This window comes from Xyrauchen texanus, chromosome 18 (assembly GCF_025860055.1).
Source record: "Xyrauchen texanus isolate HMW12.3.18 chromosome 18, RBS_HiC_50CHRs, whole genome shotgun sequence".
NCBI lineage: Eukaryota > Metazoa > Chordata > Actinopteri > Cypriniformes > Catostomidae > Xyrauchen > Xyrauchen texanus.
In genome coordinates, this window is record NC_068293.1 from 32,694,952 (window position 1) to 32,713,384 (window position 18,433).

Genomic DNA, 18,433 nt, shown 5'->3' on the forward strand with positions numbered 1-18,433 from the left:
AATGGTGGACGTTTTGAAGCATGTGGGGACTACAGACAGGGAGAGGGACAGGTTGAAAATGTCAGTAAAAACACCAGCCAGTTGGTTCGCACACGCTCTGATGACGTGGCCCGGAATGCCCTCTGGACCCGCGGCTTTACGGATGTTCACCCGTCAGAAGGCATTATTGCGTTACATCTGCAAAAGAGACGGAGAGTGGACCATCCTCTGTAGCGTCGGCCACAAGTGCTTTCTCCGCGAGGGCAGTGTTATTTTCCTCGTAACAAATAAATATTTATTTATTTGGCATACCGGAACATCTCCCAGTCTGCATGATCAAAACAGTCTAGTAGTATAATCTGATTGGTCCGACCAGCACTGGATCGTTCTGAGGGTGGGTGCTTCCTGTTTCAGTTTCTGCCTGCAAGCGGGCAGAAGCAGAACGGAAGAGTGGTCTGATTTGCCAAATGGTGGGCAGGGGAGGGATTTGTAGCCATCCCGGAAAGGAGAATAGCAATGATCCAAAACAGTCCCCTCATGTGTTGAAGCTGATGTGTTGGTGGTAATTTAGTGCGATTGTTTAAAAATTGGCTTTGTTACAGTCCCCGGTAACAATGAACGCGGCCTCAAAGTGCACGGTTTCCTGCTCACTTACACTCCCATACAGTTCCTTGAGTGCCGGTCTGTGTCGGCTTGTGGGGGGATGTACACTGCAGTGATAATGACCGCTGTGAATTCCCTTGGTAGCCAGAATGGTCGACACAGAAGCATGAGTAATTCCAGATCAGGAGAGCAAATGGACTTGATAAAATGTGCGTTCCTCTGATCACACCGTGATTTGTTGATCATAAAACATACACCACCACCTCTGCTTTTACCTGAGAGGTCTTTCGCTCTATCCTCGGAGAAACCCGCGGGTTCGATGACCGAGTCTGGAATCTCCGCAGACATCCAGGTTTCCGTAAGGCAGATAACGCAACTGTCCCTCGTCTCTCGTTGGAAAAAGATCCGGGCTCTCAGAGCTTGTTGTCCAGAGACTGAACATTTGCCAGTAGTATACTGGGTAGCGGGGGTCGATTTGCACGACGTCTTACGCTGATGAGAACGCCATCTTCATATTTGTTTGTAGATTAATTAAGAGTGGAAATTGATTAAAAATACATAGGCAAAAAGGTGATTGAGAATGAAAGGATGAAAAATATTTATTTATTTGGCATATTAGGCCAGCAGAGAATGTTTTGCTGGCCCTCAGAAATCGGCACTGGTAAAAACACTCTTGACCCCATTCACCAGACGCGGCGTCAGTCGAATTTGACGGGGCTTCAGCCCCGAATGTATTTTGAAATGTTGACTGACAACCGGATGAAAACCGTACAATAGCCTATGTAAACCCTCGAAATCATAAGTTCCCTTATTTCACTGTGCTTTGGCTTTGCACATACTGCATACAGCCTGTAAAAATAGACATAGGTCTTAAAAATAATCTAGCCAATAGAATAAGTTTCTTTGATGTCGGTAGCCTATGGGCTACTCCGTTTCTTCCTCTCTGTTGAATATGCAGCAGGTAGGGGAGGGGCTTACATCAACTAACGTTACTTAGTGGCGAGTTAACAGCAGTTAGCAGGAAAGACAGCAAAAATGAAACAAATGAGGCTTTGGGGATTTTTCCGAAGTCAGTGGGTAAGAATTAAAATTTTTCATCATCTGATCATCATCTGGCTGGCTTTCACCCACAGTAGTTGGGTGACCATACATCCTCTTTTTCCCGGACATGTCCTCTTTTTCGGACCTTAAAAATGCGTCCGGCCGGGATTTCTAAATTTGCGAAAATGTCCAGGATTCGGCTGTAGTTGCATTATGATGTGTATCTGGTCTAATATTTTATTTTGAGTGTGCGCATATTTGCATTGCTGTAACACCTCTTTGTAAGTCCCGCCTTCTCGCACACCAATTGGTCCACCAATAAGAGGCTTGCAGCAACTATTGGCCAAATTCCTGCCTGTCAATCTCTCCGTGAACGCACAAAGTGCTGTTGTGTTCGGCATTAAACAGTTGCTTGACAGTAGCAGCAAATGACAGCTGAGTGGAAACAATGCCCAAAGAAAAGTGCAAATTTAAAGAAGATTTGCACAAAAATTCCCATGCTTTCCTCCAGGCGGATATCAGTGGGAAGCAGAATGTATGACATGAAAAGATGGCACTTATGTGTCAGTTGCTAATAAAGGTGCAAGTGATTTAGAAGCACACATTATAGCTCTGCGAAGCATAAAGGGTCAGCAAAAGGTGAAAGTTCATCAGGTAAATTAACGGACTTCTTTTTCTGACCAGGTAAAATTATCACATTGCTTCATTTTCCATGGCCATTCAAAATAATAGTAATAGTAAATGAAGGTACACTCATGGCATCAAATATTTTATTTTAGTACATGGACATTCAAAAGAATGTAGGAAATTGTTATTTATTTATATACATGTTACATGTTATGTTGTGCTAATTGCACAATAAAGTGTCTTTTTCACTGTATTAAAGTTTGCATTTATTGTAACACTGTTTATCAGGTGTTGTTTTCTCTAAGGATAACCAATAAGCATTAACATAAAATGTATGTGTGACTTGTTTTGTGATATTAGTTTGAAGTGAATATACACTTTGATTTGATTAAATGGTTTTGTAGAGGGTAGGAAAGATGAGCTACAGACTGAGGAGTAGCAGCTGTGCCAGAATCAGGCATGGGAACTGGTAACAATTAATCAGTCACTTTACTTTAGAGAAAGTTAAAAGTGAAACATTGTTTATCCCAATGCTCCTAATGATCCTAATGAATGGATTTTGACAGATGAACATTGAGAATTATATACAGTTCGATGCCATAGTGTGTCAATGAACTTAGACTAAAGTAATTCATGTATTGCTTTAACTTAGGATCTTATACATCATTTTGACTATTTATGTAAAAAAATATAAATTATTTATATTAAATATTTTTTTTACCTCACTTTACTTACTATAATATAACTCTTTTGTGATGACTTTATGGTAATGCACATGAAAATTCAAGAATCATGATAGATCTTAGGGCAATCCAACTGATCTGCTCTTCCCAATACATTTTCTTCAATGGTATTGGTCTACAATTTGACATATGTAGCACTTGATGAATTAGTTGTTTGAAGCTGATTTGCAATACGTTATGTGCTGTATCTGTTCTTTTGCATCACAGATGATTCAGGGAGGAGAGAGAATGAGTTAGTCGAGGATATACTAGAGTGGAAGATTTAGGAACTGTAGAAACAGGCCCAGCAAGAGCAGAACTCAAAGAATACCCTCTCACCAGCTTTGGACTACAGAGAAGTGGTTGCTAGTGTGAAAATAAAATGGTCTCGGCTAAGCCCCGGATGTCCTTCAATGCTGGAAATGCCTCTGCCATTCACCCAGCACACTTTCTTTTCGAACTGTTGTCTTCTGGCACTACAGAGCACTGAGCACCAGAACATCCAGGCACAGGAACAGTTTTTTTCCACTTAGGCCATCCACCTCATGAACAGTTTAAAGTGCCCACAAATACTTTCCTTTTTGTCAACACAACATTTTGCAATATTCAATCAATCCATCCTTCCCTACTTATATCTATAGTTAATTTATATTTTTTAACATATACTACCTCATCTTCAATATATTACATCACCTGCACATAACTGTATATAAAATATTCGAACAATATTATTGCTCTATTGTATATTTCTCTTTTTATTGATGGTATATCTTAATTTTTTACATTTTTATGTCACTATATGTATTACGTTTAAATGTATATTTTGTTTGTATGTATGTTTATGGTTGCATTTTCTTTGCACTGGAAGATTCTGTCACCATGACACATTCCATACTAGGCAATAAAGCTTCTTCTCCAGGGAAATTGTGAATGTGCATTCATTAGGATGACACTAGATGTATGGAGGACAAAACATGCAAATATAATAAATAAATACATAAATAAATAAATGTAATAATAAGAAAATAAATAAAGGAATAAATGTCTTGATAAAACAAATATAATTCGTTTTTAATTAAAGTTATTCCTGAATTTATTTTTGTATGACTTTTTCCCCTTTATTTATTTTTTTTCTTTTTATTTATTATTTTCTCTTTTTATTTTTATTCTTTAAAACTTTTTTTATTCTTTCATTTGTTTTTGTTTTATTATTATTTATTTATGCATTCATTTATTTTTATATTTATTTATTCCCACATGTATTTATTTCTATATTTAAATATTCCCACATTTATTTATTTTTGTATTTATTCTTACATTTCTGTCTCTTGTATGATAATGATGTGGGCGGGTCCTGCTTACCATTGGCTTATTGTAGATTGAAGCATGTGCTCGATTACTCTTGACTTGTTTTGATGTGACGTTAGGTCATAGCCATATCATGTAAAATATTGCTATTTGTGGGGCTAAAAACATAAGAGTTTAAGTCAATCCAAGATGTATTGGTTATACTACAATCACAAAATAAATGGGGAGCTGTTTCTTCAACAAAACCACAAAATGAGCAAGTTTCATAAATTATATGATTTAACCTTATGCTTTTCTTTTTTTTTTCTGTGTATATAACTCCATATTTTGATGTCCGCAAATCCATACTATTGATTTCTGTTGTTATGATCGTTTATGTATGTCTGGATATATAAGTTCTATAATAAAAATAAAAAAATCTATAGCTGACGCTTCACATATATCTAGAGAGTTGCGCAACTTGCGCATGAAGTCGATAACCACGCATCAAATGACTATGTTTCATTTAGAATAGAGGTGCTTATTGATGTTTTAGGAGAGCTGTATGCTGGTATGAATGTCGCATATTCACACATTCACACATCCTGGATTGTTAAACTCTCTGCAAAACATTACCTGCATATTCAAAATATGTGCGAGTCAAGGTGGGAGGTCCATCTGCTTCTATGTACTCTTAACCAATGATGCACTGGAGCTACGCAAGGACCGCCTCCCTCATTTCCATGTTGAACACAGAAAAGTAAAAATAAATACATGTATAAATAAATAAATATACATGGGGATATTATAAATATGGAAATAAATAAATATAAAAAATAAATTAACACATAAATAAAAAAAAAATATGCAAAATAAATGAATAAATAATTAAAAGTTAAAAATAATAAAAATAAAGTTAAAATTAAATATAGAAAATAATAAAGGAATAAAGTCATACAATAATACATTCAGGAATAAATGTAATTAAAAACTTATATTTGTTTTATAAAGACATTTATTCCTTTATATTTTTATTATTACATTTATTTATTTGTTTATTATTTATGCAGGTTTGGGCCTCCAAATAGATGCGGCTAATATGCTTTGTAGTATTTGTTAGAGATAAACGAAGAAATCTTGCGGTCCCATGTGTTTCTGGGATACGACTGGCTGACTGACTGTGGTCTGAATGTCATGGCGACCAACGGCGAGCAAATTTCCCGAGGTTTCGTAACTGATTCCAGCCAGGAATCAAGGACACAGGTCAGGAGATGTGAAAACAATATTTATCAAGAACAGTAAAACTTAAGTTATTAATTAGTTTAGTAAGAGTTGAGCTGGAGGTTTTGTTTGTGTTTAAAGATGTGGCGAACGGTTTGCTAAGCTAACATAAGCTATCGAGTCTTTGTCCGCGTGATACACGAAACCACTCAGCAAACCGTGTTTTTCGATGCATTGCTATTTTTACGCACACATTATATAATATAACCCAACCGGCCAGATTAAGTGTACTGTACCTGAAGTGCATGTAGTCAGCACAAGTGATGGGCACGCTTGCAGAATTAGCCTTTGTAGCATGCGCGTGTTGAGTTAGCCGCGCGCGTGGCCCGTCTCCTAAATTTTGAATGAAAAAACGTATAAACAATCACGCAAGAACACGGATTATATCGCAGTTACTTTTGTTAGAAGTCTATTAAAATGCGCTCACAATTATACCGTGTATTATTGAGCTTATTTGGTAGCTTTGTGGCCACGCGTTTTGTTTCATGCGTACTCTTCATCATGCTAATCGGTTTGGCTGTTATTGCTTACTGCAATATGTACTAGTGTTTATTATAATATTTGTGGGTTATATGTTAGTGCCTGGGTAGTCGTTTGTCAAATAATAATAATAATAAAAAAAAAAAAACGCTGGTTATTTTCGTGGTTATGTAAGTACGTTGTTCCTACGTACTTGCAATTATACAGTACTGGCAGTTGCATGGCTCAGTCAGTGATGGCTCCATTTTTGTGTGTTTTTATTTATTTATTTATTTATTTTTTTAAATATCTGATCTAGATAGTTTATATCCAGCTTAGAGTAGTAACACAATTGTCATACATATTTCGGTTGAACACATGTACCATGTTGACGATAGTTTCCTCCAAAATAGCATTGTTACCACAGTCATTCTTCATTCATAACAGATGCAGGAAGAGCCTCACAAGATCCCAGATTTATGATTTCACTGTAGCAATTGCATTTTGGGGCAGACTGTAATTACCATGGTACATTTTTGAAAGAGTTAGTCTGTGTTTTTTTCATAATCAGTTTTCTAATTTTCTGAAATAGATGGAAATGATATGGTTATAATGGTCATAAATGCTTTTGCTTTATGCGTTTTGTAATGTGATAATTTTTAACCCATTCCAGGGCTTGACATTAAGCATTGTCATGTGCTTGTCCTCTGGAAAATTAAATTGCTCATTCTCTTGTCTGAGTAAAAAAAAGTTACTTTTCCAGAGAAAAAAAGTTACATGCTCAAGTAACATGTCAAAAAAATGTTGTATATTCTTCTAAAATTATGACCGATGCCCAACCTAATAGTGTACCTACACTGTAAAAAAAAAATCCTGTAAAAAAAAAAACAGTAAACTACTGGCAGCTGTGGTTGCCAGCATTATACTGTAAAAATATGGTTTGTTACCGTTCTTGAAATTAACAGCAAGATACTGTTTTTGAAAGCTACAGTAAACAACTGCAATTTAGCAGCATATTGCTGTTAAATTACTTACTGTCTACTGTTGTTGAAATTAATAGCTTTGTTCCCAGCATGCACTGAGAATTTGAAGAATTGAAGAATTTGCTTTCATTTTTACTATTTGCTGGTTTATTTTGATAGTTTTTTTTTGCAGTCTAGGATACTTGTATTTTATTGTTCAGCTTTTACTTTATGTAAAATTTTGTTTGTTAATTGTCACCATTGTTGCGATTTGTATGCCCAGAGTTGATATCTGTGTCTGTCTTGTTCTTAACTTCTGTTATTCTGTAAGTTCATAAAAAAAACATCAAACACTCATTTTGCTGATTTAATTTGCTGAAATATGTTTACTGTTTTTGCGTTTATGTTTTTATGTGTAATGCATCACTATTGACACGTTTAGTGCAATTTGCTTGGTAGGATCAGATATTCAGTCTGACCTTAGGTTTTGTCTTCCAACTAGCACAGTGCATCAACTCGTGTTTTACTCAAACACAAATTGACTGGCCGGAAGAACATAATATAATAATAAAGAAGGTCTGAGGTGCCAGCTCGAGAACACTAATCACCATAATGGTGACTTCAAACAAAACACAACTTGATAACAAAACAACAATAATAATTCAACTAAGACTTCTGTTAAGTCTGAATAAAAACATTTGTACATGTTTTTTTGGTTTGTTTGTAGCCCCAATGCATTCCCAAAGCATGCATACTTATTCAAGTGCAAAGGCTTATGGGTATTTTACCATTATAACCAAAATGCAGTGTTATCCTCATGTTTTACTGCATGCAGGTTTTTGTTGTTTTTTTGTTTTTATCAAAAAAAAAATACACTTTTCAATCCTGGCAAAACTGTACATTTAATATGTAAAAAAGCTTCAAAGACTTCTCATTAGACAGACAAGCGAAGGCTGATGTGATAAAGAACAGAGGAGTTGGTCAGAATTATCATGAGATATATATTAGAGATGCACCGATCGACCGGCCAGGGACCGGAATTAGCCGGTTTTCCGCATGCTCGGCCGGATCGTTGACCGGCCGGTCAGCCTCACGTCTTTCCGATTCCAAGCCGGTCCGTTTTGTTGCCAGCGGCGCAGGCAATAACGTCACAGCTGCATGTAAACATGTCATTGGCGTGGAAGATCTTCACTGTGAGTGAAGAATACATAAAGTTCGAAATGTGTAATAATTGTAATGCCAAAGTAAACCGCGGGGGAACCACCACAATAACTTTCGGAACAACAAACCTAATTAGACATTTAAAACAACATCACCCAGCTGAAAAGGCCCATTTTAAAAAAGAAGCTAAAAAGGTTAAAGCAGCTAAAGCACGAGAAAAATTATGGAATTCATGACCCTGGATGACCAGCTGTTCTCCATAGTTGAGGACAGAGGGTTCAGAAATCCTGAAGTCAAGAGCAGCAAGTGTTCTTGTTATGGTGGTTTAATTATTGTAATGACACACTAGACAGACTGTTTATGTTCTCTTTAGACTCGTAGTGACGGATTAATTGACAGCTGCTGTCAGACTCTATGTTATTATTATTCCTCACACGGTCGCAAGACGACATGTACATGAATCTGGCGTGGTGAGCTGGAACCTGCTTACGTCAGCTGTCACCGCTTACGTCATGAAGTACCGCAACAGCCAATAGGAAAATTCAACTGCAGTAGCCACCGTTCAACCTGAAGAGGGCAGCACTCAGACGTTTTTACACCATATATTGTAGAATTAAAACACTTTATACACAAATGTCAAATAAATTACTTGAATCAATGACCAGTACTAATAAAGCCCCATGCTTACAGATCATTAACTAAAAAAAGTTGGTTTAGGGTTTAGTTACCCTTTAAGCAAATAAACAAGCATACAATAGAATGCCATTTGCCATTTTTCTTCACGATAAGAAATGCACAGTGACAAATATTATGATTAAATAAGTCGCGAGCCATCGCGTTCTAATCTAGCTGCATTAAGCGTGAACGCTCGAGGGATCGGCATCCCAGAGGCAGAGTCTCTCTCAGCCGGGTGTAGTTTCAATCTCTCCCCCTTAGATTGGGACATTCGCACAACTCCTAGAAGAGGTGCTTACCACACAGAGAAATGCCAGTTTCTGAGTTTATAGTTATTAACATGATCTGCTTCTGTATTATTTGAAATTTAATAAAGCTTTAACACATTAAATATAACTATTTGTAACGCCGGGATGTTTCCTTTAAAGAGCTCTGGCTCTGCTTATTCCACAACGAGACTGCTTCTGAATTTACTTTCTTTTTATAATTCCCTAATACTTTGGGATCTACATAAAATGAAGCTGTGAATGTTTAGAGTGCATCTGGACTGTGATCTGTGTAATTCTTTCTCTCCTCAGTCAGGCGCGAACTGCAGTGCTGCTCTCTCGCGTCATAATTACAGTTTAATATGATTTAATTTTACGTTAAATGAGATCAAATGACTATTCGACAACAAAGATTTTTCTTGTAAATGTTTTATTTCGACGTTGTCGACTAATCGTTTCAGCTCTAATGCAAATGATAATATGCTTTTAAACTCAACTGTTTTTTTTGCTTGAATAAATCTGGGTGTCTGTCTTTCAGGAGCTTTATTAAGTTTGTGTTTCCTCCCTTCGTCAGAAAATTGTGAAAGCACCGTTTACAAATAGGGTTTTGCTGATCCATGATGTTTCCCTTTTCATCATTCTCAAATACAAAGAATTTCCAAACCTGGGGTTTTCCACTTTTCTTTTCAACAAGATTCAGTTGAGACTCCGCAGCAGCTTTGCTTGTCGAAAAAAAACAAAAAATTGTTTGTGTACTGACTTGGTACCGGAGTACTTGTATTTTTGACAACACTACTCTGGATTACTTTCAACAGCAAGAATAAGAATATGAACTTTCTAATAAGTGACACAGGCCTAGGCTATCACAATTATGGCTGGTTATTTTTGTTTTGTTTTTGGCATTTTAATCAGTCTGCTTGTCTGGTCGGGCAAGTAAAATGATCTCTTTTTTTTACGGCAATTGCACCGCCCACAACTGCAAAGCCCTACAAAGGGTGGTGGGAACTGCCAGAAACATCATCGGAGGTGAGCTACCCTCCCTCCAGGACATATATACAAGGCGGTGTGTGAAAAAAGCTCGGAGGATCATCAGAGACTTCAGCCACCCGAGTCATGGTCTGTTCTCACTGCTACCATCAGGCAGGCGGTATCGCAGCATCAGGACCCGCACCAGCCGAATACATGACAGCTTCTTCCCCCAAGCAGTCAGACTGTTGAACACTTGATCAATAATTAGCACTGCACTTTATTAATCTATAATCTCACACTGGACTGTCAACATATTCTCCAACAATATATATATATATATAATTTCATATACTCTTTACTTATTGTATTGTATATTGTGTATTCTATATATTGTGTGTATTTACTGTACATTGTATATAATTATTGTGTTGTGGAAGTATGTTGTTTACTGTAATTGGTAAATGTCTCGTCACTGTCATGACTGCTATGTTGCTCGGAACTGCACACAAGAATATCACCTACTGTTGCACTTGTGTACATGGTAGCGTGACAAAGTGATTTGATTCAAAAATCTACTTGTCCGGGGACAAGCTTTAATATCGAGCTCTGCATTCTCACTGATGCCTCAGTCTCTCACAAATTATTACTTTTGACAGAACCTCATCTATGTTAGCCAGATAGATGTATAGCTTTTACCTTTGTGACCTATTTAACTAAGCAGCATTCACAACAACAACAACAATAAATAAAGGGAATAGTTCACACAAAAATATAAATTCTCATTATTTACTCACCCTCATGTTATCCCAGGTGTGTATGACTTTCTTTCTTCACCAGAACACATTAAAAGAAAAATAATTTAGCTCAGATCCTTAAAATGAAAGTGAATGGATATAATGAACAGTGCAATAACGCAGCATGGGCCCTATAGGGCAAAAAGTCACATCAACCTGCCCAAAACACTTTATTTGTGCGTTGTTTTTTTTTTTTTTTGCATTTAATTGAACCTTGTTGAAGTTGTACAAACTTTGAGAGGCTCCCAGTACTTCATTTGCCTTCAGAATATGGGATGAAGTATTAGTTAATTTTATAATACATTGGATTAGTAAAGTTTATTTATGTTTTTCTTTACAGAGTGAAAACTGAGGGTCAACACATTTTGTGTCTCCCAATTTGCAGAGCAAGGACAGCAGAATTTTATACCTGAAACTACGTTTGGGAATCGGTTGTACCAGTTTTTGAAATGGAATGTGCCATGAACACCGGTCCTGGTAAGTTACAGTGTAATGCTTCCCTCTTTATGCAATCATGATTAGCAGTGTGCTTTATCAAGAAATGATGTGGAAGGTTGCTTATGACAAATCACAGTGATGAAAAGAATGCTAGGAGTTTAACATGCCTTAATATGGGCAAATTGTTAATTTTCACAAAAGATAATCATTGATGGACCTGCCCTGTAGCTTGTTTGAGTGTTCCAAATTGCTTTCACAGATGACTGTATTGATGTTACCGCCATGTTATTTCAGACATAAGTTTAAAACTTTAAGAACAAATGTTCCTGTTGTATTTCCTTTGAGGAGATGAAGTCTTCATTGTAATTTCTTAACTTTAATGGTAGACCACAGTTGCTTCACACTGTAGGCAGTGTTTGTTCATCTAAATGTTTGTAAAGTGTGTGATTGCTCCACAGATGATGACCCATCTGATACTGCTGTTCCATATGAAGGCATTACTGTTAAGGATGGCAGTGAGACCCCAAGAAAAAAAATTAAGAAACATAAGAAACACAAAAGTAAGAAGAAACGAAAGAAGCGAAAGGGTGAAAAAGAGAGTAGCTCTGAATCTGGAGTAGAGTCGGATGGAAATTCTCGAACAAGAACTAGGTGAGAGTTTGTTTGGTTGCTTAGCAACAGTTTGTGACTCATGTATTTTTTGATGCTGTATTTATTTTCATTTAAAATGTATGCTTTTGTATTGCAGCATAAAAAAAGATGGCTCATCAAACATTGAGGCAGATGATCGTGCAAATGCTACAAAAAACTGTACAGAAGGTACATTTATTTAATTTCTCAATGTTTCAAAGCTTAACAGTTCAGTCACCCGGCACATTGCTATTACACATGGATGCACAATTATATATATTTTTGTATCCCCTTTTCTCACAATTTTGGAATGCCTGATTCCCATTACTTTCTAGGTCCTCGCAGTGGTGCGGTTATTCACCTCAATCTGGGTGGCGGAGGACAAGTCTCAGTTACCTCCGCTTCTGAGACTGTCAATCTGTGCATTTTATCACGTGGCTTGCTGTGCATGACACCGCGGAGACTCGCAGCATGTGGAGGATCATGCTACTCTCCGCGATCCACGCACAACTTACCACGCGCCTCATTGTGAGAGGGAAACACTTAGTCGCGACCACTAGGAGGTTACCTCGTGTTACTCTACCCTCCCTAGTATACCATTTGTTTGAATGTAATAAGTAAATGAAATGCATAATCTGAAGATTTAATATGTTAAAAACCATAAAAGATATTTTTCTTGCCAGATCTTAGTGATGGGGAAGGTGATGCTAAGGTAAAAAAACAGAAACATCGCATTGGGAAGAAGAAGAAAAAAAGAAGACGGAAAGAGGATGAAAAGCAAGGGAAAAAATCTTCATCTCGCTCAAGATCAGAGAGTACTTCAGTATCAGGGTCAGAATCGGAACCGGAGTTCAAACAATCACAAAAGTTGAAAGTGGAGTCCTTAAAGTTGGACAGGAAGTCACCCATCACTGCAGCTAATGACAAATTTAAAGACTGCATACCCCAACTGGAAGATAAAAAGAGAAATGTGTCACCTGATCACAGTGAAGCAGAAAGCTTGAAACCTGGAGGGAGAAAAAATGTTTCTCCTGAGAGTGCACATGCACCAATTGCCGATAATGGGACGGATCGTGAGAGGGTAGAATCTATTGGCAAAAATGAAAATTTTGGTAAAGCTCAAGAGCTTCCTGATATTATCCCTAAACTAGAGAATGTTCACAAAGAGCAAGCTGGGCAGAAGGATATCTCAAACGAAGCAAACGGGAACCTCTCCAGGTCAAGGTCACGATCACTCTCATACACCAAACGTACAAAACCTAAACATAGTCGCTCCAGAACTCCAAAGCAGTCATCTGGTAAATCAGGACATCGTAATGACAGATCCTCTTCAAGGGAGAGGTCTGTGTCTGCCTCTGGTAGGAAAAATCAAGCAAAAACAAGAGGCTCAAGATCTCCATCAGGAAGTAAACCATCCAAAGCAATAAGGAAACCTGGGCGCAGATCTAGGTCACTCTCTGGAAAAAGAGGGTATCGCTCTGACTCAAGATCTCGTACAAGAAATAGAAGATCCAGGACCAGGTCCCCATGGCGTGCTCACAGGTCAAGGTCTAGGTCAGCTGGAAGACAAAAGCGTTCATGCTCGAGATCAAAACAATCAATTTCTCTGCGGAAGAATCTGCGCTCAAGATCACGATCCAGATCTATACGGAGAGGAAGACGCTCAAGGTCTCGCTCCCACAAAAGGATGCCTGTATCTCGTACAAGACGGTCCAGGTCCAGATCTCTCAGAAGAGCAAGGCGAACACGCTCAAGATCCATTGTGATTCCAACGCAATCAAAATCACGCTTGAGGAAAAACAAAAGATCTAGATCAAGATCCTTGGGTAGGAATCAATCAAGTTCGAGAAGCCCAAGACGTCGAAGTAAGTCTCGGTCCCCTCAACGCTCCAGACCCTCTCAATCGAGATCTCCTGCCGTCTGTAAAAGGAGGTCTATGTCCAGGAGCCCTCATAGCACAAAGTCAGAATCGGTATCTCCGCAGCGACGCAAAAGATCTAAGTCAAGATCGTTTTCGCATAATTCAAAGTCTGAATCCCCTAAATTAAGAAAAACTAAAAAGCAAAAAGATATACGGTCAAGATCAGTTTCACAGAGAGACACATCAAGATCCATTTCCAGGGAACGACAGTCATCCGTAAGTTTGTCGCCTGTCAAGAAAGCACCCTCTAAATCTCCTACTCCTCCTAAAGAAAAAAATTCTGTAAGGGATAAGACTTCAAAGGAATCTGAGACTAAATCGCATGTTCTTGATGCTAGTGTGGAAAGTTTAGATGTAAAAGGAAATGCTGGGTCAAGTGGATGGAAACCTGTGTCTACTGAATGTGCATCTGAACAAAAGACATCAAATGAGGATTTAAAATCATCAGAATGTGACCTACAAAGTAAATCTATTAAGGACGAGTCTGAAGATCCCTCCGAATGTGAAGGAAGACAAAATCGATCCAGGTCCTCCTCCTCAGAACCAGTGCCTCAGCGTGGTACTGTATGTTCAGATGATTGCTCAGACAGTTCACGATCACCTTCACCAATTACAACAAAAAAAGAATCAAAATCCTTCAATAGAAAATCTCCTGTTTTAAGAAAACGCTCCAGATCGGCTTCGTCCACCCAGAAGAGGCGATCTAAATCTAAATCTTTCAGCCCAAAGAGGAGGTTAAAGTCTCCCACAAGAAAACGCAAATCCAGGTCTCCCTCACATAGTTGTAAAAGGAGAACAAAATCACGGTCACCTGTTCGGAAAAGGAGATCACGTTCAAGATCAACCAATCGTAGGGCGAAGTCAAGGTCTAAATCTCACACAAGGACCAAACGTTCAAAATCCCCTAAGCGGAAACGGTCAAAGTCTAGGTCACCAGCCCGGAAAAAGAGATCCAGGTCTCGTTCTCCTGCTAGAAAGAGAAGATCTCGATCATGGTCAAGAACTCGTCAGTCGCGATCCAGAAGATCGCGCTCTGTGTCACGCCGGAGGAGACCAGCATTTCAGGGAAGGTCTTTTGATAGACGTGATAGGTGGAAACGTGAACCAAGCCACTCACCAATTCTGATTCTCCGTAAAAGGAGGTCTACCTCAAGATCTCGGCGCAGTTCTAGCAAGACACCACCACGCCTGACTGACCTAGGTAAATGTGCCCTTACTCATCTCCTTTAAGTATACAATTGTTAGTTAAAGGTCATTTAACTTCAAACTGATAACAAGAAATATCTGTCCATATCACATCTTTATTTCTTTAATTTCCTTCCCTCTCAGATAAAGATCAACTGTTGGAGATTGCAAAGGCTAATGCCGCTGCAATGTGTGCAAAAGCTGGAATGCCCATACCTGAAAGTCTCAAGCCGAAGGCAATCCTACAGCTACCCCTGCCAACACCAGCTCCAACCCCCTTATCTCTGCCTCTACCACTGCCTGTGCCCAATTTACCTATGAATCTGCCCATGGGTATACCAGGCATGCCTGCAATGCCAAACATGACAATGAATGCTGCCATGGCAAGTATGACTGCAGCAACCATGACCGCTGCCCTCTCTAATATGGGTGCCCTGGCAGCTATGCCTGCAATGCCTCCCCTTCCCACTATTACGAACAAGCCACCTCCCGCACCCACACCTAATCTGGCAAACATTGAGGAGGTGAAGAGGAAAGTGGCTCAACAGGCTAACAGCATGAGCATCAAAGAGTTCACAGAGGTGAAATTTAGTTATATACATGTATACATCCAAGATTTAAGATCCAAGTTGCTTGGATTATGCTAGATTTTCATTTGCTGGAGGACATTCCTGTGCTTGCAAGACAGCACAAAAATAGTGGTGTTGTTTAAGGATAAGCTTAGGTTTTAGGCTTTGGTTCTGTATAAATGTAATCCATCACCCTAGCTGCTTTGTTGTCATGACACTCGGCACATTTCTTGTTTACTGCAACTGTGATTAAGAATCAACACATAGAGACACTGCCTCAGTGTAATTGCTGCTGTATGGTTAAACGGATGCTAGACCTATCACAATTCAGTATGCAAATTAATAGAAGCTGACAATAATACAATATAAAATATTAAAATTGTTAATTAGATTTTGAATGATGAAATCTGTATGTTACAATATTGTGGCGAATCAAATGTTTGAGGAATATCTATACCGTGCTGTAATAATCCATTTCTAAATGTTTGAACCGCACATCTTTTATTGTCAGTTCTCATTTTTGCCAATCATTTGTTTTTTAGAAGTGTAAACAGATTGCAGAGAGTAAAGAGGAGATGAGTATTGCACGCCCACATGTTTCTGATGATGAAGATGATGAGAATCGGGTGAGTGGTTATCCAAGTATTTCTTTTGATTTATGTAAAATATATGTGCATATCACATTTCAGGTCAAGCTTACTGTACAGTTTATTTTCTAAAACATGTTGGAATGGTAAAACGTTTTTGTCAGATTTGAATACAATCTTCCTTGCTTGTATTTACCTCTTGTTTATGTTATGTTTTATTAACTGTGTTGCAGTAACCCTCTGTCCTCCTGTATTCTGTACACAATCCTAATAATGGACACCTGTGGCTCACTTTTGGGAGAAAGGATGAATTATGCCAGAGGCTTTTTGTCATATAAATGAAGCTTTCGTTTGCTAAGAGGATTGGACACTTGAGCATCTTGAAACATTGATTTCAAAGGTTTATTTCAACTATTATCTTTAAATTGTCAGTTGTTGCAACAACTGCTAGCTACAGGACCTTCGACCGTTCAGTAGTATGTCAAAAGGTGGAACAAAGGGGTTAAAGTTCAAAACAGACATGCTAACAGTGAAATGTTTAGTTTTCAGGATTGTTCTCACCTTCACTACATCTGGTGCATCTTCATACCTTGAAGGATGTCTGGTAGATTTAACTCCAAATTATAGATATGTCTTTAAAAGGAAATACAGATGTTGTGGTGAATCTGAGATCACAGGTCAGAGCTGTTGGTTCAACCACACTTTAAAATTTATGTTAATGTGGTGTGAGTTTTAGGAGTATTTTTTGCCTGTCTTTTAAAAATCATTAAGTGTTAATCACATGTTTAAGTACATTGATAAGTAGAATTCTGTTATTTGTTCCTTAACATGTTTGTGAACTTTAGCAATTAAATGTTGAGGTTCAGAATTGTACTTAAGTGCTAGACTTAATGGATGATGTTTGCATTGTGTGTTGTAAGATTTCTGACCACAGATTTTCTTTTAAATACATTTGGTTGAACCTTCCCATGTTGCTTGCTGGTGACTGACATTGTGGTCTCGCTTTATCTATAAATCACAGAAGATACCATTCATTGAGGGATTTTTATTTTATTTTCAGTCAATGAGAATCATAAAATATACACCTTTCTACTCTACAGACCACAATGCAGTTATGTGGTATACAACGCTATTCTATCTTGCAAAATGAATTGATGAATTTTTTTTTTTTTGACCCAGCACTGAAGGGTGGTTTGCTGTATTTTGAGTAGTGAGAAAATTCTGCCACAGGAGTGATTACAATGCATAAGATTTACATTACATAGGTTATTATTTAGACACATTTACCGTAAGGTGTACTGTATAATGTGTATGTGTGCATTTTGTCAGTCCTTTTAGCTTCATCTGTTGTGGTACTGTGTGGAGATTATTTTCATAATTTATCTAAGAAAAATGTGATGAAAACATGGCTCCTGCAAATCTCTTTAGAAATGTTTTCACTCTGAGGTAGACACAGTTTAAGAGAACATTTCAATGTGAAGGGGTGTGCCACACTATATTTGCCTTAGGTTTGGCATTGTAACATCCACACTTTATGAAATCCAGAATTAAACAGATTATACTGAAGCACTGTAATTGGTATTCGATCAATATTTTCAACAGGTTTCCAAATGGTAATGTGAAGCAGATGTGTATTACTAAAACCGTATTATCAAGTCTCATTTTCATCTGTTTTTGTTCCCTTAATTAGACAACTGATGTTATCGTGGGAATGAGTATTGCCATTTAGGATACTTTGAGGTTGTTATGGAAAAAGTTATTTTGCATCTAAGAAACAAGCCTAGCATCACATTCCTTGCATTTAATGCAAAGTTTTTTTTTTGTTTTTTTTTAAATCCTTTCCATCACATTGTGAAATAGAATGTCACACGCTTTGTATAAAATGCAACATTGAAAAATAAAGGGGAGAATCGAAATAATTTTAGTGTCATTATTCAATGTCTGTTAAAAAATGTGTAATGTCATTGTGGTTTAAGTTATTGTCCAGACTCGCTATTGCGGAAGGGTGGAGACAGTACTGTGACGTGGTATCTGTTACTTTTGTCAGCGCTGGTTGGGAAAGACCAATCACAATGATGTGCAATTATGGATAAGCCATTTTGTTTAATAATTTTATATATTTCTGGGGTGTAATTTAACTTGTATGACAATTGCCATTCGTCACATGTGTATGCTTTAAAAGATTACTCTTTTTAACATACTAACTTAACCAATAAGACAAAAGAACGTCCCTTGATTTGAATGCAGCTCAACCAGTTCATGAAAAAATATATTTAT

General features: G+C 37.8%; 1 protein-coding gene across 2 annotated transcripts; it reads left to right on the forward strand.

Moving 5' to 3' along the window:
- Positions 1-5,410: 5,410 nt before the first annotated feature.
- LOC127658765 (serine/arginine repetitive matrix protein 2-like) lies at positions 5,411-18,066 on the forward strand. Of its 2 annotated transcripts, none has more exons than XM_052148257.1 (8): positions 5,411-5,522; positions 11,167-11,303; positions 11,723-11,915; positions 12,013-12,083; positions 12,578-15,016; positions 15,145-15,581; positions 16,112-16,195; positions 16,390-18,066. In XM_052148257.1, the coding sequence occupies exons 2-8, from the start codon at positions 11,276-11,278 to the stop codon at positions 16,390-16,392; spliced, it is 3,255 nt and encodes a 1,084-aa protein (XP_052004217.1). In that variant the 5' UTR covers positions 5,411-5,522; positions 11,167-11,275; the 3' UTR covers positions 16,393-18,066. The 2 variants fall into 2 exon arrangements, with proteins under 2 accessions (XP_052004217.1, XP_052004218.1); XM_052148258.1 differs by having other exon boundaries at positions 5,428-5,522; positions 11,212-11,303.
- Positions 18,067-18,433: the final 367 nt, after the last annotated feature.